General features: G+C 44.7%; 1 protein-coding gene across 5 annotated transcripts in view; it reads right to left on the minus strand.

Annotated features, from left to right (window-relative positions):
- Window positions 1-766: 766 nt before the first annotated feature.
- Window positions 767-25,385, minus strand: part of pde4ca (phosphodiesterase 4C, cAMP-specific a) — a 120,784-nt gene continuing 96,165 nt past the window's right edge. For all 5 annotated transcript variants that reach the window (XM_083782547.1, XM_083782551.1, XM_083782549.1 and 2 more), the window contains 12 exons: window positions 24,458-24,531; window positions 22,681-22,733; window positions 21,764-21,876; window positions 14,640-14,733; window positions 13,880-14,052; window positions 12,704-12,802; window positions 10,728-10,892; window positions 8,959-9,058; window positions 5,298-5,452; window positions 4,592-4,714; window positions 3,200-3,382; window positions 767-2,447 (listed from right to left, as the gene is read on the minus strand). In XM_083782547.1, the coding sequence (XP_083638673.1) occupies window positions 1,797-2,447; window positions 3,200-3,382; window positions 4,592-4,714; window positions 5,298-5,452; window positions 8,959-9,058; window positions 10,728-10,892; window positions 12,704-12,802; window positions 13,880-14,052; window positions 14,640-14,733; window positions 21,764-21,876; window positions 22,681-22,733; window positions 24,458-24,531 (1,983 nt within the window). In that variant the 3' untranslated portion in view covers window positions 767-1,796. The remainder of the gene's footprint in view (window positions 2,448-3,199; window positions 3,383-4,591; window positions 4,715-5,297; window positions 5,453-8,958; window positions 9,059-10,727; window positions 10,893-12,703; window positions 12,803-13,879; window positions 14,053-14,639; window positions 14,734-21,763; window positions 21,877-22,680; window positions 22,734-24,457; window positions 24,532-25,385) is intronic.

Raw genomic sequence — 25,385 nt, forward strand, 5'->3', positions numbered from 1 at the left:
GTATAAACATAATGCTTTAAAACACCAAAAAGGGTTCCCGCCCAAAATGGGTTAATTCAAACCGTATACTGCATTGTAGGACAGTGTCACACTGGCCATAGAGTCAAGTGAGCGACAGCGCCATGCGACAAAAGCACAAGTTTATAAGCTTCCCTCGGACTCTCTACTGTCTACACGTTGACAGGCAGGTATGTGCTGGTTGCTTCACCACCAAAAACGACAAGCTATATTCACTCAGTCTTGTGCCTCCAATTATGTTCATGTTTTGGCTCATGCCTTTTAAAAAGCTTGACGGGGGGGTAATAGTGGCAATGAGCGAAAACAGTAAAGTGCTAAACGTGAGGCAAACTGAGGAAATGAGTGCCAAAAACAATCAGGGATGGATACATACATACATGCATACATACGCACACACACATACACACTTTAACATTAGTGAGACTGAAATAGAAATAAACAAAGAGGTGGTCAAATTAAAACATATAGTAACAGGTGTGTGGGTAGCCCCCCCCCCACTACGAAACAACATTTTGAATGTGTTTTCCATCCAATGCAAGTCCCTCCTGCCTCCACTTCCATAACCAGAAGTCAACACTAGGAGGCGCCATGTGTGCATGCATGCTTACACACACACACACACACACACACACACGCACACACACACACACACACACACACACACACACACACACACACACACACACACACACACACACACACACACACACGCACACACACACACACACACACGCACACACACACACACACACACACACACACACACACACACACACACACACACACTGGAATTCCTACTGTATTCCTAGTCAATACTGATCCCAGATCTGTTTTGTTGCTGTCAAATATACGAGTTGAGGTCAGGATTAGTGAAGTAAGGGGGAAAAACACAAGCCTTGAACCACATAAAAGCTTCAAAACAAAACTCACTGTGGTCTTATTTTTCCATCCAAACATACTGCGCCTGGTGTCCATGGTTGCCATGTGGCACCAGTTGAAAAGATTGAAAAAACCCAAAGGTCCCTCTATACTGCACCGTTCTGGGTTTGTTTGTTGCTTTATTTGCTTTGCTGTTATATTATTACGTTTTGACTCTTCTATTTACAGAACTGAATAAAAGATGATATCGTTAACAGACTGACGACAAAAAGGCCTGGCAACACAGCGTAGTTAGTCGCTGTGTATGCCGTGTACGTTTGGCATGGTGTCTTTAAAAAAGACCTACGTTGTTACAGTATGTCCACTCATCAATTCCTCACATTCTTCATAAAAGTCACACATATTGTTGTAGTCCAAAAGAAGACAATTCTCTCATTTATTTGTGGTAGACCTTGGGGGTGGCTGGTAAAAATGGAAGGTGTTTGGTTTGTGTTGTGTTATGTTCTCACTTCCTATTGTCTTTGCTCTACCCACACAGCAAAGAATGTCTGACAAAAAAAAAGACAACCATTTCAAAAGGCCAGCCAGAAACTTGGTTTCCTGTTCTTTTCAACTGCAAACTATAAGGGTACAGCATGACTCTGTCATTCTGTCCTCACACACACGCTTCCTGAGCGACCACGCGCGTCCGTCCGCCACTCGCGTCCCCCCCTCCCTTCTGCTTTTGTCTTATCGCTCTGTCTCTTGTCTCTCAGAGGTGTGGCTCCAGTGCTGGGTCGATGGGAGTGAGGGAGGGGAGGACGAGGCACCAAAATAAAGAAGAAAAAAAAATACCCCCCCGCCAAAGAAAGGCCCCAAAAGCTTTTTTTTTGTTTGTTTAAAAAAAAGCCACCATGGTGTTATGTGCCTAGCTTGAAGTGTGGCGCCCCAGCGGCGCTCCCTTCCCTGTCCATTACTCGGTCCTCTCCGGCCACATCTCTGTCCGACAAGTCTAAGGAAAACGTCCTGCCCGCACAGCCGGAGGCAACCGTCGTGGCTAGCGGGACAGCAGGAGTGGTGGTCGACGGGGAGGAGGATTCGACGAGTCTAGCAGGCGGCGCGGAGGAGAGGCCCGTGCAGCTCCGCCTGGCGACAATATACCTTTCCTCCTCTCTGCTCTCAGCGTCCGACTCGCCTTCCTCCTCCAGCGTCAGCTCAAACTGGAACTTGTCCGCGGAAGACGTTGAGATACCGCCGCCGCCGGTGGTGCTGCCACCCCCCTCTTCTCCCCCTCCCCCCCGGAGCGCGGAGGAGGAGGAGGAGGAGAAGGAGGAGGTGGCTCCCCTGGGAAGGCGGCGGTCCTCCTCCTCCTCCTCCTCCTCCTCCTCGTCGTCGTCGTCCTCCTCCGGGCCCTCCTCCTCCTCCGGGGTGGGCGAGGGGCTGTGTGTGATCATGCTGTGGTACCACTCCCGGTTGTCCTCCAACGTGTCCAGGATGTCCTGGGCGTCGGGGTGCACCAGGTCGGCCCACGTCTCCCACAGCGGGTGGACGATGTAGTCGATGAAACCCACCTGTGAGGACAGGAGAGGATATCAGTGGTTTCAGTTGATTTCGTCGAGTAAAAACTAAGACGGAAAATGTTTCGTCGACTACCTTTTTCCACATTTTTCCTTTTCTCCAAAACTAAATGGAAACTAAATGAAAACTAAGCTATGGTGACTACAACTAAGACTAAATATACTGACAATTTCGTCAACAAATAAAAACTAGACTAAAGTGTTAGGAAGGGACTAGTGGACAAGAGATCCAGTATAAGTCATTTACTCATTTTACACTTGGTTGCATGCTGAAAATAACAGATCTACAAGCTCACAACGTGTCGCATTGCGACGCGTTGTGAGCTTGTAGATCTGCTATTTTCAGCAAGTGTAAAAACAGTCATTACGACGGCATCAAGCAGGGTCTGTCTGTACCTGCCAGTGTTGATTTCATCGACTAAAACTAAGACGAAAATTGTTCGTCGACTAAATATACTGACAATTTTGTCAACAAATAAAAACTAGACTAAAATGTTATGAAGGGACTAGTGGACAAGACATCCAGTATAAGTCATTTTACAGTTGGTTTGCATGCTGAAAATAGCCGATCTACAAAATCAACTGTAGATTCAGTCGACTAAAATCTCATGATATTTAGTCGACTAAAACTAGACTAACACTAAGACATTCCAGGTGACTAAAATGTGACTGAAAACTACACGAAGACTACTCAAGAGACTGTGACTAAAACAAAAATCTAAATTTGCTGCCAAAAAAACCCAAACCTGGTTCTTCTCGATGGAGGCGTTGTGCTTGTCACACATGGGGCTGACCTCCATGCCCTTGTCTCTCTCCCGGTCGCCCTGCGTGAAGAACTCCACCATGATGCGGTCCGTCCACTGCCGATAGAGCTCCAGGGGCTTGGTGGGGTTGCTCAGGTCCGCACAGTGGACCATGTTCTGGAGGACCTGGAGACAAATATACAACGTTTGAACATAAGAGCACCTGCCCTTTGCCCTCTGGACAGCAATGTACCCCCCCCCCCCAATGTATGATACATTATATCAATATATTATAAATATATATTATTTATGCCCAAAAAATCTATAAAATCTCACACTATTAAGGCAACCGGAAGGTTCCACACGCTGCACCAGGTGCCCTTTTTTCACTTGAGCACCTGCCCCTCTAAATGTCTGTGTGCACGCCACTGATAAGTAGAATATGGATATCATTTACATGAAAAAAAGTGTTGTGTGGAACAGTTAATTTGATATCAACACATTTTGAACGGCAGTGATTTATATGAGTGACCTGACTGCTATGATTCATACATGTTTGTTGTTACTATAGGATCGGATCGAGAGCAACGAAAAAAACGTGATCGGGACATCTCTGATATCAATATTACATCCATATCATGATATTAGACTGGATATTGTTTGTGATTTGGGATATTGTACTATTGTGATATATGGCATAAGTGTATCGGATCGGGAAATATCGGTATCGGCAGATACTCAAAATCAAATGATCGGAATCGGATCGGGAGCAAAGAAATGTGATCGGGACATCCCTAGTTGTTACTTATCAGACAACGCTGAATAAAACATGAATGAACTAGTGAGTGAGTGACTGACTGAGTGACTGACTGACTGAAGCCCAACACACACTGTCTGTGAAGCTGGTGCGTAGCGAAGCGGCACAGTAATGCCGCACGTCATAGCAACACCCACAGGATGCGGCGCGCTACCGCGCGGCTGGCCAGCCGTGGCCACGGATTCCGGGATGGAGGCTGCGCGGCAACGCCTGGAAAATAGAACAGCGGCGTGTCGGAGCGTCAGGCGAGGCGTGAACGCGCGTCTGACGCTGCCAGCGTGGGATAGGTTCATTGAAAATCACGGAGGCGCCTGTTTTGACGTGCGGCGTTCACAGACGGTGTGTGTTGGGCTTAACTGACTGACTGACTGACTGACTGACTGAGAGAGGGAAGTAAAGAGGGAAGGAAGGAAGGAAGGAAGGAAGGAAGGAAGGAAGGAAGGAAGGAAGGAAGGAAGGAAGGAAGAAAGGAAGGAAGGAAGGAAGGAAGGAAGGAAGGAAGGAAGGAAGGAAGGAAGGAAGGAAGGAAGGAAGGAAGGAAGGGAGGAAGGAAGGAAGGAAGGAAGGAAGGGTTATACCTGTATGCGGTCAGAGTAGTTGTCCAGCAATAGCACTCCTAGACTGGTGACTTTCTTGGTTTCCACCATGGTCTTCAGGTCTGCCAGGAGGTTCATGTGTTTAGACATGTCAGTGGCCAGAACCTGCAGACGCCACAACATGGAAATAAACCAAGATAGATCATTGAATTGTTGCTTTCCGTTTGAAGATTTCAGTGGAACATTGCATTTTTGCATTCATAACAGTGTTGATTTCGTCGACTAATAGTGTGACAAAAAATGTTCGTCGACTAGCTTTTTTCACTGACGAAAACTAAATGAAAACTAAGCTATGGTGACTAAAACTAAGACTAAATATATGGACAATTTCGTCAACAAATAAAAACTAGACTAAAATGTTAGGAAGGGACTAGTGGACAAGAGATCCAGTATAAGTCATTTTACACTTGGTTGCATGCTGAAAATAGCAGATCTACAAGCTCACAACGCGTCGCGCTGAGACGTGTTGTGAGCTTGTAGATCGGCTATTTTCAGCACGTGTAAAATCAGCCATCACGACGGCATCATGGCCCGTCAATATACATTTTAGTCGACTAAATCCTCTAGATTCCACGTGACTAAAATGGGACTAAAACAAAAATGAAAACTGTTCAAAGAGACTACACGACTAAAACTAAAATCAAAATGTGCTGTCAGAATCAACACGGGTTCATGTCGATGTCGGTACCATGTCGATGACCATCTTGCGCAGCGACTGTTTCTGCTTCTTGCTGAGGTTCTGGAAGATGTCACAGTTGTCCTCCTGCAGCAGCTTGAAGCCCACCGCCAGGTGGTGGTTCTCCAGGACAGACGCGTCGTTGTACATGAGGGCCAGCTCCGAGTCTATGGAGACAACACAACACAACCATTAGCAAAATCAGGGACGTGCAGAGAGTTAGCGAGGCGGCGGTGGCCAGGTGGGTGGGCGGTGGCTCAGGGGTAGAGTGGCTGGATGGTAACCGCAAGGTTCGCAAGGTTCCCAGTTCGAACCCTGTGGGCTCCGCCCAGAGTTAGTGTCGAAGTGTCATTGAGCAAGACACTAAACCCCTCATTGCTCCTGATGTGCTGGTTGGTGCCTTTCATGGTTTCCGCCGCCATCGGTGTATGAATGTGTGTGTGTGTGAATGGGTGAATGTAATGCACAATCTATGTAAATGCACCATTTACCATTTAGAGGCAGGGGCTGAAATCCTGTAAGAGGGCACGTTTGGACAAAAATAGCAGATTGTAGATCTGCTATTTTTAAAATAGCAGATTGTAGATCTGCTATTTTCGGGGCGCAGCCCAGGACTCTTTAGCTAGCGGAGATGCAGGTGTAACACATTTGTTCAACGCAAAAATACTGTGTTCAAGTTCAGGAGACTTCGGGGAAGTGCATCCTTCTATGCATCCAAGCTGCTTCTTTTCACCTGACAGGGGGGGATTTCCCTGGCCGGACGTAGTGCGTGGAAGGATCACGTTATTCCGACCAGTTCCTTTCCCGCCCTGGCTGGCCAGGGGGAGGTTTTAGAGACCAGGATTACTGCATGTTTTTTTGTTTTTTTGGGACACGGGGAGAACATGCAACCTCCACACAGAAAGGCCCTTTCGCCAACCTCGCCTCGGGTATGGGCACTGATGACGCGGAGGAGGGAACACGCCCCCCCCCCCCAGCACCCAGCGGAAATCGAACCCAGGAACTTCTAGCTGTGAGGCGACAGCACTACCGACTGTGCCACCGTGCCCCCAAGAGAATACTTTTCTATCAAATGGGGATTTGATAGAAATCAATTGATTTAGTTGCGCATGTAGTGCCTAAAGTCCTATACTTAATGGCACTACTGGTTGCCGACGGCCAGGTGGAAGTTCTTACGTGTGCCAGTACAAACTGATCCAGATAAAAATAATAAGAAAGAAACAGTAACAAACACAGGCGACCAGCCCTCCTGAACACAGTGGAAAACTGTTAGCCTCTGCCGTCTGCCACTGGCAACACCTGTGCCTGATCAGGAGCCTGGTTAAATACCTGGGCTGGCCTTGACATTGACGAAGCTGCCGTGACATTGTCAATCAGGAAAACATTAGGTCAAAATGGCTCTTACAGTGCATATCAAACTATTTCCGCATAAGTCAAATGTGTGTTATATTATAAAACACTGCTGGGCCAAACATTTGATTTAGCAACAATGTAAATCAGAATCTATAGCCCCCTGATTCAGCAGTGGCTTATAGGGACCGTTTTGGTGTTAGCGTTACGTTGTGCTTTAGCTATTGAAAAATAGCAGATCTACAAGCTCACGAGCTTGTAGGTCTGCTATTTTTGATAAGTCGAAGAGCGACTGACATAGAAGACATTTTTAGAATCTGATCTCAGGTCAGAATGAAAACTGTCAGGATGTAGAAGACATTTTTTTTAATCTGATCTCAGGTCAGAATGGGTTAATTGCCGGGCAATGTGCTACACGTGGAGAGAATTGGGTATGCAATCATTAAAAAAAGATCACGTCTTGACTAAAAATATGGCAGCCCATATGGTGGCCGGTCTCCTGGGGCGGACCCTCAAGGGCTTGAGAGCCGTTTGGGTTAAGATTAGGCTAGTCTGTATAATATGTTGTACCAACCAGTGTTGTTTTTGGCAGCAAATTTAGATTTTAATTTTAGTCATAGTCTCTTGAATAGTTTTAATTTAGTTTCAGTCACATTTTAGTCACCTGGCATGTTTTAGTGTGAGTCATGTTTTAGTCGACTAAATATCATACGATTTTAGTCGACTAAATCTACAGTTGATTTGCTCGAACAAAATGTATTTTGGTGGGCCTTGGTGCCGTCATAATGACAATCTACAAGCCCACAACGTGTTGTAACACGACGCATTGTGAGCTTGTAGATCTGCTATTTTCAGCATGCAACCAAGTGTAAAATGACTTGTACTGGATCTCTTGTCCACTAGTCCTAACATTTTTGTCTAGTTTTTATATGTACGGCACTCCATCTTTAAAATAAATGTGTGCTATAAAATCCCATGCTGGAACACAACACACACTCGAACACGGAACACTGCGGTGTCACATTGTGTACGGTCGTATGATCATGGAATACAATTGTTTGTGTCTCTCGCTCACTCACAATCGGCCACTCCAGCATGGCAAATTATGGTGACATTGGTGACCTGCCGAAAATATGTGACCAACTTGTGGACTTATCACACAACTTACATGGAGGTCTTTAAAGGACAACTTTAGTTTTTTTCAACCAAGGTTCATGTTTTAGGTTGTTATTAGAGAAAGTAGAAGATGAGTATTTTTTTTTTTTTTGCTGCTTTCTTTCGTTTTAGCGATTTTAGCTATTTTTTACAGGGGGCGGGGGCATTCAAACATGGGGCTAAATATGTATTTTTTTTTTACATTTTACAGCAATTATTTTTTTAATAATTTACTATAGTCCTACTAGACCCCAGGAAATTGCATCTGGCCACAAAAGATCACATGATCTACTGAATGTGAAGGGGGGTACTATAGGGGGATGCATGCCATACTGTGTTGTATAGCCCAACATGTCAGTTTGTCACCCACTTCACATTCAGCAGATCCTGTGTGGCCAGATGTAATTTCCTGGGGTCTAGTAGGACTATAGTAAATAATAATAAAAATAATCACTTTACAATTTTGTAAAATACATATTTAGCCCCATGTTCGAATGCGCCCCCCTGTAAAAATAGCTAAAATCACTCAAACGAAAGAAAGCAGCAAATGGAAAAAAAATAACGCACATCTTTTACTTTCTCTAATAACAACCTCTAAAACATGAACCTTGGTTGAAAAAAACAAACAAAAGTTGTCCTTTAAATACGTGGCCTGAATACCGCTAATGAACAAACCGCAACGATTTAGATTCGGACACTGACGTTATGCGATTGTCCAGACTTAAAATGTAAGAAAAACAGAGTTATAAGAACTCGTTTGTACATCAATCTGTCTTGCTTCTAAGCCAAAACCGTTAAACCGGTGGATATGTTCTCGTTCCTGATTGTTTTCTGTGATTTTTGTCCTGTAATGTCTACCATTTTGTAATGTATTGTCTAACGTCTTGTCTGTTTCTTGAACGGTGACGTCATGGACGCAAAACAAATTTCACTGCAAGCTGACAATAAAGTCGTATCGTATCGTATCGTATCGTATCGTATCGTAGACGATTGTCACATATTTCAGCAGGTCACCAATTTCACCGTAACACCTCCATGCTGGAGTGAGCGAGTGTGAGTGAGTGTGAGTGAGTGTGAGTGAGTGTGTGAGTGAGTGAGCGAGTGGCCGAGATTTGGGGTATTTATTGGAATTTGTCTTTTTTGTGTCTCTACTATAGTCTATACTTACTGGTGTTGATGAGGAACTGGTTGGAGACGCCAGGATGGTCGACATCATGGATGGCACTAGCAAACAGAGCAGCCAGGATCTCTAGATCAGTGAAGACGGCCTGCAAGGAACCAAACGCAACACAGGACTATGAGTCCAACACAGGACTATGAGTCCAACACAGGACTATGAGTCCATACACAGGACTATGAGTCCAACACAGGACTATGAGTCCTGTGCATTCTGCCCAACACAGGACTATGAGTCCAGTGCATTCTGCCCAACACAGGACTATGAGTCCAGTGCATTCTGTCCAACACAGGACTATGAGTCCATACACAGGACTATGAGTCCTGTGCATTCTGCCCAACACAGGACTATGAGTCCTGTGCATTCTGCCCAACACAGGACTATGAGTCCAGTGCATTCTGCCCAACACAGGACTATGAGTCCAGTGCATTCTGTCCAACACAGGACTATGAGTCCAGTGCATTCTGCCCAACACAGGACTATGAGTCCAGTGCATTCTGCCCAACACAGGACTATGAGTCCAGTGCATTCTGCCCAACACAGGACTATGAGTCCAGTGCATTCTGCCCAACACAGGACTATGAGTCCAGTGCATTCTGCCCAACACAGGACTATGAGTCCAGTGCATTCTGCCCAACACAGGACTATGAGTCCAGTGCATTCTGCCCAACACAGGACTATGAGTCCAACACAGGACTATGAGTCCAGTGCATTCTGCCCAACACAGGACTATGAGTCCAGTGCATTCGCCAATAGAAGTCTATGTAGAAGAGCCACCATTGGACTGGTGGCCCCATGAAGTGAATGGAGTTGTCACAACTCTCTCATCTAAATGGCTCTGGTGTGAGGGTGCCCTGTGTGTGTCAGTGTTGTTTTTGTCGACTAAAACTAGGACGAAAAAGGTTCGTCGACTACCTTTTTTCACTGACGAAAACTAAATGGTAACTATAGAAACTAGACAAAAATGTTTCGGAAGGGACTAGTGGACAAGAGGTTCAGTATAAGTCATTTTACATTGGGTTGCATGCTGAAAATAGCTGATCTACAAGCTCACAACGGGTCGCGCTGCGACACATTGTGAGCTTGTAGATCGGCTATTTTCAACAAGTGTAAAATCAGCCATTACGACGGCATCAAGGCCCGCCGAAATACATTTTAGTCGACTAAATGAACAGCAGACGTAGTCGACTAAAATCTTACGACATGTAGTCGACTAAAACTAGACTTACACTAAAACATTCCAGGTGACTGAAATGTGACTAAAACTAAATTAAGTTTCATTCCAAAGACTATGACTAAAACTAAAATAGAAACGTGCTGCCAAAAACAACACTGGTGGTTGTCACAGCTCTCTGAACTAAATGGCGCTGGTGTGAGGGTGCCCTGTGTGTGTGTGTGTGTGTGTGTGTGTGTGTGTGTGTGTGTGTGTGCGTGTGAGTGTCTGTGTGTGTGCGTGCATGCATGCGTGTGTGTGTGTGTGTGTGTGTGTGTGTGTGTGTGTTTGTGTACCTCCAGTGGTGTGAGGATGCCCTGTGTGTGTGTGTGTGTGTGAGGGTGCCCTGTGTGTGTGTGTGTGTGTGTGTGTGTGTGTGTGTGTGTGTGTGTGTGTGTGTGTGTGTGTGTGTGTGTGTGACGTGTGCGTGTGTATGTGTGTGTATGTGTGTGTGTATGTGTACCTCCAGTGGTGTGAGGGTGCCCTGTTTGTGTGTGTGTGTGTGTGAGGGTGCCCTGTGTGTGTGCGTGCGTGCGCGTGTGTGTACCTCCAGTGCGGGTGTGGCCAGCAGCACGTGTGTGGACTGCGCCACGTCGGCGGCGTGGATGTTGTTGTGGTAGGCGATGTCGGAGTGGTAGTGGTCCTCCAGCGTCATCATGAAGTTCACCAAGGTGTCCGCCGGGATCTTGAACGACTTGAGCAGGTCTCGCTCCTGCAGAGACGACGGGAGAGAGAGAGAGAGAGAGAGACAGTGGTGGGAAAAGTACTCAGTTGTTTTACTTAAGTAAAAAGTATACCAATACTGCAATTTAGAACCACTTCGTTACAAGTAAAAGTGCGGAATTGAAAATGTACTTGAGCAAAAGTACAAAAGTATCGGCATCAAAATGTACTTAAAGTACTAAAAGTAGTAGTAGTAGTAGTATTCATATTGCAGAATGTCCCATTTCACAAGTTCAAATGTGTAGAAAATATATTGAAAATAGCCGATCTACAAGCTCAGCTATTTTCAAATGGCCAAAATGTATAGGGTTGAAGTGGTTAATGTATGACTGTATGTTTTCTAATCAAAATTAAAAGTACAAATTTTGGCTCTGAGATGTAGTGGAGTAGAAGTAAACGTACTGGAAATTGGAAATACTCAAGTAAAGTACAGATAAATCAAAATTGTACTTAAGTACAGTACTTAAGTAAAAGTACTTCCACCACTGGAGAGAGAGGCAAAGAAACGGATGCGCGAGCACGCACGCACAGGGCACCGACAGGGTCAGCCGAGGTAAAAAAATAATAGAACAATTTAATTCAATTCATTGCCAGAAACCATGTGTTGTTTTTGGCAGCAAATTTCAATTTTAGTTTAGAAATAAAACTTCATTTAGTTTTAGTCACATTTTAGTCACCTGGAGTGTCTTAGGTGCTATTTACACGAGGATGGTGTTCATATAAAACGTCAAAATAAAGTATCGTTTGCTGCTGTCATTTAGACGAGAACCGTGTTCTCAGGAGGTGAAAACGCAACGAAGTGAAAACGCCTCCCAGAGTGGCAATCTTTGAGAACGCCGTTTCCTATGGTCTCCATATAAACAGGCAAAACGGTGAATCCGCAAAACTTATGACATCATGGCTCACGTTGGCTCACAGCGCATATGTTTATTACATTGATGCAGAGCAATATCATTATGATATAATGGAGTTCCTGAACAAGCCTCCCTCCTCGCCTACAAAGTGATGCTCATCAGCGATGTTGAATGTAAAACCATGATGTAAATAAAAAGCCTTGTGGTAGACGGCAGCCGCGGCAGCAGCGTTTATTTAATACATATATATCATCCCGTGGCGCGCCCAGAGCAGTGTTGCGCAGCTTGCGTCTTCTTCTTGTACGTGGGTGACCTGTCTATTTGGCAGCCCGTTATCGCCACCTAGCGACAGTATAGCATAATAGCACATTATATCATAACGTGTGCGTTCTCGTGTAAAGGGTAAGAAAAAATTAGAACGCAACGGGACTTTGACGTGTTATATGGAGATGGTCGCCGTCTAAAAGAGGCCTTAGTGTTAGTCTAGTTTTAATCGACTAACTGTCACGCGATTTTAGTTGACTAAATCTACAGTCAATTTAGTCAAAAAATATGTGTTTTGGCGGGCCTTGATGCCGTCGTAATGACTGATTTTACACTTGCTGAAAATAGCCGATCAACCAAGTGTAAAATGACTTATACTGGATCTCTTGTCCACTAGTGCATGCCTTCCTAACATTTTAGTCTAGCTTTTATTTGTTGATGAAATTGTCAGTCTATTTAGTCTTAGTTTTAGTCATCATAGCTTAGTTTTAATTTAGTTTCCATTTAGTTTTAGTGGAAAAAGGTAGTCGACGAAAATTTTTCATCTTAGTTTTAGTCGACGAAATCAACACTGTCAGAAATACATTGATTGATTAATTGATTGCCTCATCCTTTCACTAATCCATCCATCCATTCATTCATTCATTCATTCATTCATTCATTCATTCATTCATTGGTTTACCTGGAAGATGGTGTACATGGTGACTGTAAGTGGGCGGTTCCCGGAATATTCGGACACCTTGAAAATGTCCAAACCCCACCGGTCGATGTCTTCCAACTCCTAACGCCAGAACGAGAGGCATTGCTATAACTTCTTTCATCAGACACACTGTACAGTAGCAGAGATTTGTACATGAAGGGTTCCGTAGCAATTTCATTAAGAAACATTGGTGCCTGATGTTAATTTGCTCAGTTAAAACAATAATAATAATAATAATAATAATAATAATAATAATAATAATAATTCAGGCTTTCTCATCATATTTGGATTTTATGCACACGTCTCACAACAACTGATTTGGTGTTATCTCCCTACTTTGTATAATCCCTCCCCCTCTTTATTTGCAAATTTGCATTTCGTCTTTGGAGACTGTGTGAGGGGGGGGGGGGTGGACATATTATAATGAGTCATATATGTGGGAGGAGAGTATTTGGGATGAGGGTGTGGCGGAGAAATAATTTGCATACACAGCGCCCCCACCACATCAGGACATTGTGGTACTGCAGCTAAAACAAAACGCTTTAGAAGCCAGACAGAAATGACATGGACTAGTTATATCAGAGTGGTGATTTAGGCTCAAACCATTATAAATGCATTTGAGGGACATAAACAAAATGACAGTTTTAAAATGCATGTTGTAGACATGTTGGCGGCTGTTCCTAGTAATCAGTAACAAGTGTCTTATTCTTAAATGGGCACTCTCTACTGTAGCCTAGAGCCATAGAGTAAGACAGAGTTACGCAAACTCTGTTCACTTCATGGGGCTTCAGTCCTCTCCTACATAGACTTCTATTGAGAATGGGGTCAACAAATATGGACAAATCCTGGACAGAAATGCATTGGACCCTGCAGGCAACAGCCCAGCTTTAAATCCCTTTATTTTAGATTGTTCTGTAGTAATCGTACAACATAAAACATTAAAGAGACTTTAGTTGCCACTGTACAATACTTTAAAACAGTTGGCATTTTGCACACATGCCTAAAATTGCTCTTGTTTGCGCCGCCCTCGTTGAAAACAATACATTTCCAACTCCAGTTTGTCCCTCTCCAGGCTGCATGAACAGCACTCGAGCGCTCGGTTTTTCTGCCCCCTCAATGTGGTAACTCTTCTATTAGATGGCTCTGCTTGTAGCCTACCTTAGCCAGGAGCCCCTCCTTGCTGGAGCTCACCCCAAAGCGAGGGATGGTGGAGGAGGCGAGGCTGGGGCCGTGCGTGGCCTTCTTCACCCCGCTGATTTGGGACATGGGACGCTTCTTCTTGTCCTTCTCCTTGGTGGGTGGAGACATGATGTCCATGTCATGCTGCTTCTCTGTGGCACAGAAGCACACACAGAAACAACAACAGCACAAGGTTAAAAAGATAAAATGACACTCATTTCCAACCAATGAGCACTTTAGATCTAAGCAAATTCCTCCTCCTGATCTTTCTATATGATCACAAGGTCCTAGATTGGTCTATATAGAAATCAGATTTTGGTTTGCTGTATTAGTACACAGTAATGTATACAACTATAAATGTATCTATTTCAGGCACGTGCAGAGAGTGTTAGAGAGGCAGGTGCTGACATCCCGTACAAGGGCACTTTTAGACAAAAAATTGCGCTGCACAGAGTGCCGCACTACGAGCTTGTATAGGTCTGCTATTTTTGTTTTTAACTCATATCTTTGCTTCTGGGGGGGTCTCTGGAACAACATATTTTCAGATGGGGGGTCGGCGGGCAATTACATATATTTTTGGGGGTCCTTGACATGAAAACGTTTGAGAAACATAGGGTTTTTCAGAAAACTGTCAGGATTTAGAAGACATTTGTAGAATCGTCCTCAGGTCTAAATGGTAAAGTTAAAGGCAAAGATGCAAAGTGTATATATATGTATATATATATATACAGTACGTTACCAAGGAAGGTGCCTGAGATGTACTCAGACACCTGGTTGCCGGAGCGGCTGGTCTCTGACAGCTGGCTGAGCTCTCTGTTCAGCATCCTCTTGAACTGTGCACGGACACACACACACACACACACACACACACACACACACACACACACACACACACACACACACACACACACACACACACACACACACACACACACACACACACACACACACACACACACACACACACACACACACACACACACACACACATCATGTATTATAACGTAGACAACTCACTTGTTGTTCAATGCAGGGGTCGTCACAGCACTACATAATAATATGCAGCAGGGAGGGAGAGCCAGGGGACAATTTCCTTCATGTGGAAAAACACCCACGAACCCCCAATGCAAACGTTGGGGAGATATATATGTATGGAACACCAAACTCCCATGATATTGTATACTATTCTACAAGATGTTAACCACTTCAACGGTGACTACAGTGACAGTGTATATACTTTGTTGTCCCGAAGAACAGCAACAAACAAAATGTGCGTGCGGTTTGGTTTGTGTAGCGTAGAATCTATACCAGTCGTGTAAACTAAAGCAGTGTTGTTTTTGACAATACATTTAGATTTTAGTTTTTTAGTCAGTCTTTTGAATTATATTTATTTAGTTTTTAGTCCCATTTTAGTCACCTGGAATGTTCTAGTGTTAGTCCTGTTTTAGTCGACTGAATATAAGATTTTAGTCGACTTAAATCTACAGTTGATTTAGTCGACTAAATGTGTTTTGAGAGGCCTTGATATCGTTGCAATGGCAGATTTTACACTTTGGTTGCATGCTGAAAATAGAAGATCTACTGTAAAATAGCAGATCTGCTATTTTCAGCCTGCAACCTATAAAACTGGATCTCTTGTCCACTAGTCCCTCACTAACATTTTAGTCTAGTTTTGTTACCGAAATTGTCAATATTTCAGGTCGATTTGCCTGTCTACTTCCCGATTGGTTAGTCATTTCGACAGGGCTTTTTTTCTTCTTCTTTTTGACCAATGACAAAGCTTCTAGGAACATCTTGGAATGCAGATTGTGGCCCCTAGATGTGTCACAGAGACTACATATTTTTGGGAGCGTTTTACTCATTGCTGGCTGTCTGAATAAAATAATAATAATAATAATAATAATAAAAATGTTGACATATTGCTTATAGCCACTTTATGTAAAAAAAAAAAAAAAAAAAAACGTTTTTCCACCACTGGAATCTACCAGTGTTGTGCTTGTAGGTCGGCTAATTTCAGCAAGCTATTTTCATTACGACGGCATCAAGGCCCGCCAAAATACATTCCGTTCAACTGTAGATTTAGTCGACTAAAACTAGACTAACACTAAGACATTCCGGGTGAATTCTAAAATGTGACTAAAACTAAATGAAAACTATTCAAGAGACTATGACTAAAACTAGAATCAAACAGTGGAATCTACTATGAATTGCACCGTGTCTGCATGTGCATGCAGAACTCCTGTGCTCTCTGTGCTTCTGGAGGAGAGAGAGAGAGAGAGAGCATATTAGAGTATCGTCAGTGTGGGAATGTGCTGAGCACCACTGTGGAAGCTCACTAGTTAGCCTATAGGAAGGCTCTTTACACAGCGCCACATGTATTACATAATCAGCATATAAAGGAGGAGCCGAGATCCATATACAGCTTTACTGTAAAATACAAACAAGATAGTCTGCCATGGAGAAGACATACCCACCCACGCATCTACACACAGAGATGCTATACATAGACATACTTTAATGTGCGTGCGTGCGTGCGTGCGTGCGTGCGTGCGTGCGTGCGTGCGTGCGTGCGTGCGTGCGGCCGTATGCATGCATGCCCGTGTCTTCACGTGTACGGTATGAGTGTGCACATAAACCTGGTAAATGCATATGAATGGACACTTGTGCACCGAGGAATGCATGACTGATTTGTTGCACCCTACTGCATCGCATGTATGCATGCATGTATGTATGTGTGTGCGCGTGCGTGCGTGCGTGCGCGTGTGTGCAAATTTAAGCAAATAAATACACGCATACTGTACATACTCACACATATGATGGCACCCGCCACACATGCACAAATACACACTTTCTCCCACATTTTCTTTCTCACATATGCAAAACTCTCTCTCTCTCTCTTAAACACACGCGCATGCACACACACACGCACGCACACGCACACACACACACACACACACACACACACACACACACACACACACACACACACACACACACACACACACACACACACACACACACACACACACACACACACACACACACACACACACACACACAGTGCAACAGCCTCAGTGTTCGTGGATCCCGGTGTAACTCTGAGTGTGTACGCTCCGAGTTCACTGAACATGGAGGATGTGACTGACTGTGTGTGTCCCTTCATTCACAGAACAAGCAACAGGCGGTACTCATCCAAGCCCTCTATAACACGCATATCTCTCTTTAATATTATCTTACCTGAATGGGAATCCGCGACACAGAATACAAGTAATTCACTTCTGGCATTTCAGCGCAAAGCATGCCAAAGGGGGAAAAAAAAGAATACAAAATAAAAAATGGAGAGAAAAAAAGGGGGGGCAATGAGAGTTTGAGGTCTTCTCCTCCTTCTCCGGTGCTGCTGGTGGGTCCTTGTTGAAAGGAGAGCGGTCAGTAGTATAGTTGGGGGGCACTGTGTGCTACATGAATGAACACCTCCCAAGTCCACTTGCAAAACAAGACAAGTCCCACTATTGCAAAGTGCATCAAACTCTGGAACGCTTGAGAGATGGATTTGAGGCTGAGCGAGCGGACGGACGGACGGACGGACGGACGAGCGCTTCAGGGTCGGTGGTGGAGCAAACAGCAGTGGAAGGTGGATGAGAGGTGGAGGATGAGAGGATGAGAGGATCCGAGGATGCGAGGAGGAGGAGGATGCCAGACGGGTGGAGAAGTCAATCATTCATGCCAGCCGCTCCATTCATTCACTCGCTTCTCCCCTTTCTCTCTCTCCCTCATTCACTCTCTTCTCTCTTCGCTCCCCTTTTTCATGTGTAGCCTATGTATGTCTGTGTGTGTGTGTGTGTGTGTGTGCGTGCGTCTGTGTGTGTGTAAACAGAGAGTGCTCCTCGAAGTCTCCGCCTCCTTGACAGGGTTTGCGCCTAAAAATAGCCAGCCAACCGGACGGCTGCTGCAGCTAGATAGCCGAGCGGTGCTAGCGAGCCTGCCATTGGCCGGGGGCCGTGCGGGTGGGAGGGGCGGAGGGCGGGTCTGGGAGGCAGGGGGTCGGCCCATGCACCATGTGCACCAAGTTTGAAGGAGAGAATATTGAGCAGGGGGGGAAAAAAGCTACTTGAATGAATGAGGAGGAGGGGGCTGGGGGGGCAAGGTTCATTCATGGAGACCAAAAATAAAAGTAGTACATCATGTGCTGCAAGACTGCGGGAACATGAATGAACGGATGGCGATCATCATCATCATCATCATCATCACGATAACGTTCACATCATGGATAATCCAAATTGCCCCCCCCCCGCCCCCCCCCCCCCCCCGGATATTAATAAAGACCTTGAACTTGAACTTATAGCGATGGTGATGAGTGAATTAAGATGAATGAACCCATTTTAAGACCCTGTGTTTTAAATTTTAGCTGTTGGAAAAAATTGCAGATCTACAATCTTGTAGATCTGCTATTTTTTGGGGGGGAAGAAATCGTGAAAATGTGTCTTTGAACAACAAACCGTATTTTCAGATGGGGGTCCGGCGTGGCAATTTGCTTAAAATATTTGGGGTCCTGGACGTGAAATAGTTTGAGCACCACTGACATATACTGTAGCAACATGAGGTTTTTCAGAAAACTGTTGTGATTTAAAGAAGACATTTGTAGCCTATAATGAATAGCAACTGCTATAATTTGACTCTCTCGCGCGATAATGTAATGCCTGAAAAGTGTAGGCAGATGAGAGTTTGAAATGTAATAAAAACAATGTGTCCGTGCGTGCAGAGTGGACGTGTCGTGCAACGGCATTAGATGCCCCAACAGCAAAACAACAAAACAAAGCTTTGATCTTGTGCGTCGCAAGAGCTTGTTAAAAACTCGCCGAATCGCTACATAACAACCACGAGCATAGGCGGAGCTTGAACTTGACGCCTGGGGGTACGACTGCTTGGCCAACGACACCCGCGATTTTTTTTACCTTTATTTTATTATTTTAGCGTTTTTACAATGCCCTAACCCCTAAAAATTAGTTATTTAGGTAGTACAGCAGCTCACACACATACACACATGCACTACAGCCATACAGCGAGTCATCATATCATGATAAGAGAGATGATTACAAACTACAGTCAGAAGTTAAGTTTAAATTTTTTTTTTTTTTTTTTTTTTTTTTTTTTGCCAGTGCACCCCCTAAACCCCCTCAAGCTCCGCCCATGACCACGAGAACAACCCCTCCCCGGGAAAACAAAAGCTCCTGCGGCTATAATTCAACGTGATAGGCGTTGCAAAAACCGCCGGTCACTTTCCCTCTTTCAAAAGAGACTCAGCAGAGATTTACCAAGATGTTAAGCAATTCGACAAGGGGGCCATCATCAGCGATGCAGAAATAAACGCTCAAGTCTTTTGTTTCCGAGTGTCAGCGTGGATAATCCTTCCTCCCCCCCACCACCCCCTCCCACCCAGCTGACGGAGAGCTTTTGCTCACTTAATTGTCTGACGGGAACTTTATATATAGTTGCAACGATCGAAAACTGTCTCTCTCTCTCTCTCTCTGCATGCCCGCACCACGTGTGCGCCGCGTGTGCGAGAGGAGCATGGATTGTACGTGCGTGGGAAGGAATAAGGTATACACACCGACCGACCAGTACCCCGTTATATATGTGCTGTGGAAGGAAAGCAGCGTGAGCCTATGAGAGTATTAGTGGGTGTGTCATGTTATGTGTGTGTTGTGGTGAAAGCAGCACGTGCACGCACCGTGGTGTGGGCGGTCTAAACACGGAATCACCACACCAAGCAGCACAGCAGCATGGGCTGAGGGGAGAGCACGGGAGCCGTGGATGGATGGATGGATAATATAATAATAATAATTTTTATTTATCCCATTTAGACCTGAAAAAAAAAAAGTCTTCTGAAAGAATATTAAAAGATTTGTAGCAGACCTACAAGCTCATAGTGCGCCACCGAGTGGCGCGCTACGAGCTTGTAGGTCTGCTATTTTTGAAAAATCAAACAATGACTGACATAGAAACATGTCAGGATGTAGAAGACATTTTTTTAGAATCTGATCTCAGGTCAGAGGTTGCCAGGTTGGAAGAGAGTTCCACATCCTCGGTATACGTAAACTGTCAAAAGGCAGTGGATGGATGGATGGATGTAGGAAAGGAGAATGGGCGGAGCAGAGGGTGGTGGGGGGGGGGGGATGGCGTTTCATCCTCTCAGCTTGTTACCTCATTCACATTTTTCTGCACATGAGCACAGGGTGGGGGTGGGGGGGACATGGAATGATCCCGTTCATTCATGGAGTGAGCTTTCTCTCTCTGTGAAGCATCTCTGAGGGACAAGAAGGGATTCCCATTCATACATTTCCAGGACGGTGGTTCTTTGTATTAGTGAAAGCATCCAGATTCAGGTTGGGACGGAAATGATTGTCGCCTATAGTTGCTAAAAAAATGCTGACCAACAACTCTTGAAAAGAAAAGTCAATTTCATTAAATTAAATGATGAAATGATGACTATTGCTGAAGTGTAATTGAATGAATGCATATTCATTCTGAGCTCGTTCATTGTTACTGAACCTTCTAACCCATTAAATCTTTTCTATTATTCCCCTCCTTTTGTCCCTCGACACTAAGGGCTCCATTTTTGTCACCGCTAAACCCCTTATCCCAAAACTTACAATGTTTTCTCACAATGAGCTCACAATGTAGATTGGCTAGTTGAACTATTCAAATGTATTTTTCAAAATAGTAAAACAATACGTTTAGGGATAAGGGATTTAGCGGTGACAAAAATGGAGCCCTAAATCTATTTACAAAACAAAATCGACACTTCACTAGAGCACACTGAACTCGTACGTCTGCTATTTTTGACAAATGTTTGCAGAATACTTGTTGGCCGAATATTGATGTATTATTTCCGAGAATATGGTTCATGTGTTTAACTTGGGCTATATGTGGGCAATAAATATGCAATAAACATGGTATCAGCACCCTAGGGGGGCTGAATCACACAGAAAGCCCAGCACGTATACAGTGTGGTGTGCACAGGGCCTTGTTGTCGTGAGCCTGGCCCGGGCTGCATGTGTTCAGTTGTTTTGGTTGTAGGTTTATTTGCTGTGATTCTTTTTTTGTTGTGCCTTGATTTGAGTTGAGCTGAAGCCAAAACGATCGCTATCGCTGAACCCACAATGTTCAATCCTGACATGATGACAACAACGAGGAAAACATGACGTCGAAAGTTGAAATGTGCTAGGGGGCACGGTTGGTATAGTGCTGTCGCCTCACAGCTAGAAGGTCCTGTGTTCGATTCCCGCTGGGGACGCTGTGGGCGCTAGGGGTGTGTTCCCTCCTCTGCATCATCAGTGCCCATACCCAAGGCGGGGTTGGCGAAAGGGCCTTTCTGTGTGGAGTTTACATGTTCTCTCCCCATGTCCTCTGTAGGGTAGGTACCCTCACAAAAAACATGCAGTAATCCTGGTCTCTAAACTACCTCTCTCTGGTATCTAAACTACCACAAAAAACGTGCAGTAATCCTGGTCTCTAAACTACCTCTCTCTGGTCTCTAAACTACCACAAAAAACATGCAGTAATCCTGGTCTCTAAACTGCCTCCCCCTGGCCAGCCGGGGCACCTGATGGAGGGGAAAGGAACTGGTCGGAATAACGTGTTCCTTCCACGTGCTACATACATACAGTACGTCCGACCGGGGAATCTCCCCCCAGCTGTCGGGTGAAAAGAAGCAGCTTGGATAGAAGGAAGCATGGCAAAATGGGTTGCAATTATTATTTTCTTTTACATTTTTATCGTGGGTTTAAAAATTTAACTACTCAAAATACCATAAAACTAAAATGAAAAAAGGCGCTGTGAAAATGTGGGCCTAGTATATAGTACCTTGTTGGATGCCATCTCGCTGACAGAGTGCCGTGTCTTGAGGGTCTCCAGCTGCTCCAGACACCAGTCCAGCTCGTCCAGAGTCTCCACGGCCAGCTGCTGGTGCGGCTCTTCTGTCGCGCACGCGCACATGCACACACGCGCACACACGCACACACAAACACACACACACACACACACACACACACACACACACACACACACGCGTGTGCACACACACACACACACACACACACACACACACACACACACACACACACACAGCAAATTTAGATTTTTCGTTTTTGGTCATAGTCTTTTGAATAGCTTTCATTTCAGCTTTAGACACATGATAGTAATGTTTCAGTGTTGGTTTAGTTTTATTTTTTAAATATATTTTTTTATCCCACGATTTTGTAACCCATTTTTCACCCCTGTGTCAATCATCTAATGTGATCCTGGGCTCTACACACCCTCCACCAACCTAGTCCCCATATATGGGGGACAAGGGGAGAGCAACGGACTTGAACTCATGCTTCCTTCATTCCTGAGTGTCCAAGTTGCTCCTTTACACCTGACAGGGGGGAGTTTCCCTGGTTGGACGTAACGCGTGGAAGGAACATGTTATTCCAACCAGTTCCTTTCCCCTGGTTTAGTTTTAGTCGACTAAATATCATACGATTTTAGTCGGCTAAATCTACAGTTGGTTTAGTCCAGTTTCAGTTGACGGAATCAACACTGGGATGCCGCCCAGTGTTGATTTCGTCAACTAAAACCTTTTTTTTCACTGCCGATCTACAAGCTCACAACGCGTCGCAGCGCGACGTGTTGTGAGCTTGTAGATCGGCTATTTTCAGCAAGTGTAAAATCAGCCATTGCGATGGCATCAAGGCTCCGCCGAAACACATTCCGGGTCGACCCAACGCCAGCACACTGACCTGCCAGGCTGGTCTTGCACATGGACGGTGGGTTGCTGCCTGAGGTCCGCGTTCTGTGAAGAGAAAACAGGGTGAGTGAGTATATACAGTATTATACAAGTATATACTGTAAGTATTATACAGTAGAATAGAATATCAGGGGTGCCCACCACACTTTTGTTTTTTTTACTTGAGAGAGCTATACTTTCAAAATGACCAGTGGTGGAAAAAGTACTCCCAAGTTTTCACTCAAGTAAAAGTATAAATATAAAATGTAGAACTACTCCGTTACAAGTAAAAGTCCGGTATTCAAATTTTACAAAAGTATTGACATCGAGATGTACTTAAAAGTACCAAAAGTAGAAAGTATACTCATTGTGCAGAATGTCTCATTTGAAGTTTTAAAGAGACCCGCACACTGCAACGTTTCGGCCTTCTTCAGGCATGCATCATTTGAAGTTCTAAAATGACTACAAATATTTAGTGGTTACTGTTTTTCATTTTTATTCTTTTTTTATCCCACGATTTTTGCAACCCATTTTTTCCACCCAGTGTCAACAATCTAATGTAGTCCTGGGGCGCTACACTTCCTCTGCCAACCTGGGGAGAGCATTAGACTGACCTCATGCTTCCTTCTATGCATGAGGAGTCCATGCCGTTTCTTTTCAACTGACAGGGGGAGCGTTTCCCCGGCCGGACGTAGCGCGTGGAAGAAACACGTTATTCCGACCAGTTCCTTTCCCCTCCATCAGGCCTCCCCGGCTGGCCAGGGGGGGGGAGGCAGTTGTACTGTATGTTTTGTAATAATAAAAGGTTGCCGTATATTAGATCAGTCAATGGGTAGCTCGTCCAAGACAGATTTTGCGCTCTCATTAGAAGGCGGGCGTAGGCCTAAATGCCATCCAACCGTTTCTCTAATTTCTTTGGAAGTGTCCATGTCTCAGAGCCAATAGAGTAGAACCGGCTCAGTTTACTTTGAACATCTTACTAAGCACATCGACTCACTGGCCTTGGAACGTCTCGGAATCCCCCAGGAGGAAGTGTTGCTCTGGAGAGGGAAGTCTGGAGCATTCTGGTGGAGCTGTTGCCCCCACGACCCGACTACGGATAAGCGGTTGAAGATGGATGGATGGATCTTATACTAAGCTGGGACGACCAGATATTATGCATGTCATTGCAGGCTGACCAGGCCATACCCTTCCTAGTTGGAGAGTCCTTTTTGTGAAAAGCACTGTATACCACTATCAAAACATGAGACGAAAGACCTATTAAACAGCAAGACGTTTAGGCAGTGATTCTGGGAGTAGTAGAGAGAGAGATATCTTGCTTTTATTGGCCTGAGCACAACACTGTGTATATTTCCTCTAACCTATTTAGACCTGAGTACTGGTTCTACAAAATGTCTTCTAAATCCTGACAAGGTTTCTGGAAAAAAATTAACTAGGTTTCTATGTCAGTGGTGGTGCTCCAAAGTCAAAACTATTTCATGTCAAGGACCCACAAAATGAACTGTATTTTGCCGTGAAAATATGTTGTTCCGGGGACCACCCCCAGAAGCAAATATATGAGTTAAAAAAAACATTCACTGTAAAATAATTCAAAGATTTGCACACATTTTCACGATTTTTCAAACATAGCAGATCTACAAGCTCGTAGTGCGGCACTCGCCGCACTCACTATGCGCTATGCGCTTGTAGATCTGCTATTTTTCCAATAGCTAAAAGTACAACATAATGCTTAAAAACACCAAAAGGGGTTCCCGCGTTCCCGTTCCTGAATGGGCTAATAATGAACATACTTGCTGGCGGTGCGATCCTGCTGGCCGGTGATCACAGCGAAATTACTCCTCACTGTCCTCAGGCTGGCCAGGACCTGCACAGGTTCAGGAAATACACCAGGGATTCACTAGTGGAACGGCACAGCACACACAGCAAAAATGCAAAGTGTTCTAAAAATGGAACCCCCCTCTATACGGATCCATTTTTAAAACACTTTTAGAATGAAACAAAGTGAGCCACTCTGGATGTTTTGCTGTACATAGTACAGTAGTACTGTACTATGACTTGATGTAGCGAGTGTTGTTGTGAGCTTTATTGATAACGAGCATCGATCGAGGCTTATTATCGAGCCCACTAATCGAGCATTTTCTATTATTTTGTGGAAATAATCATTCTGAACAGAACCAGTATCTTCAAATGCAGTACTTTTCTAAACAGACAGAAGGCAATTGACCTTTTTTTTAACAATACAATAATATGAAAGAAGCTGGTTAACGCCACAAACGCCCGGGGGTATTTGTAACCATTAAATCAGGACTGCTCAATAGCATCAGAGAGGTAGTGGTGCAGTGGTTCAGACTAATGTTATAGTTCTTCTGTCACAGTACCAGACAGTGGCCTTGTGGTTAGACACCCTGAGACTGGGAGGTCGGGGGTTCGATCCCCGGCCGGGTCATACCAAAGACTGTAAAGAAATGGGACCCAGTCGCCTCCCTGCTTGGCACTCAGCATCAATGGGTTGGATTGGTGGCGGGGTCAAATCAACGAATCAAATGATTCCCGAGCGTGGCATGGCTGCAGCTCACCGCTCCAAGAGACGGTTCAACAAATTTCACTGCGGTAACATGTGTGACCAATCGTACGACTTTGACATAGTTCATTGCAGTCACCCGTCATAGGTGGCTAGATTGTAAAACGGGAGTACTTTCTGGGTCCAAATGATCACAT

Source organism: Protomyctophum parallelum (assembly GCF_964188405.1).
Source record: "Protomyctophum parallelum genome assembly, chromosome: 14".
NCBI classification, from domain to species: Eukaryota; Metazoa; Chordata; class Actinopteri; order Myctophiformes; family Myctophidae; genus Protomyctophum; species Protomyctophum parallelum.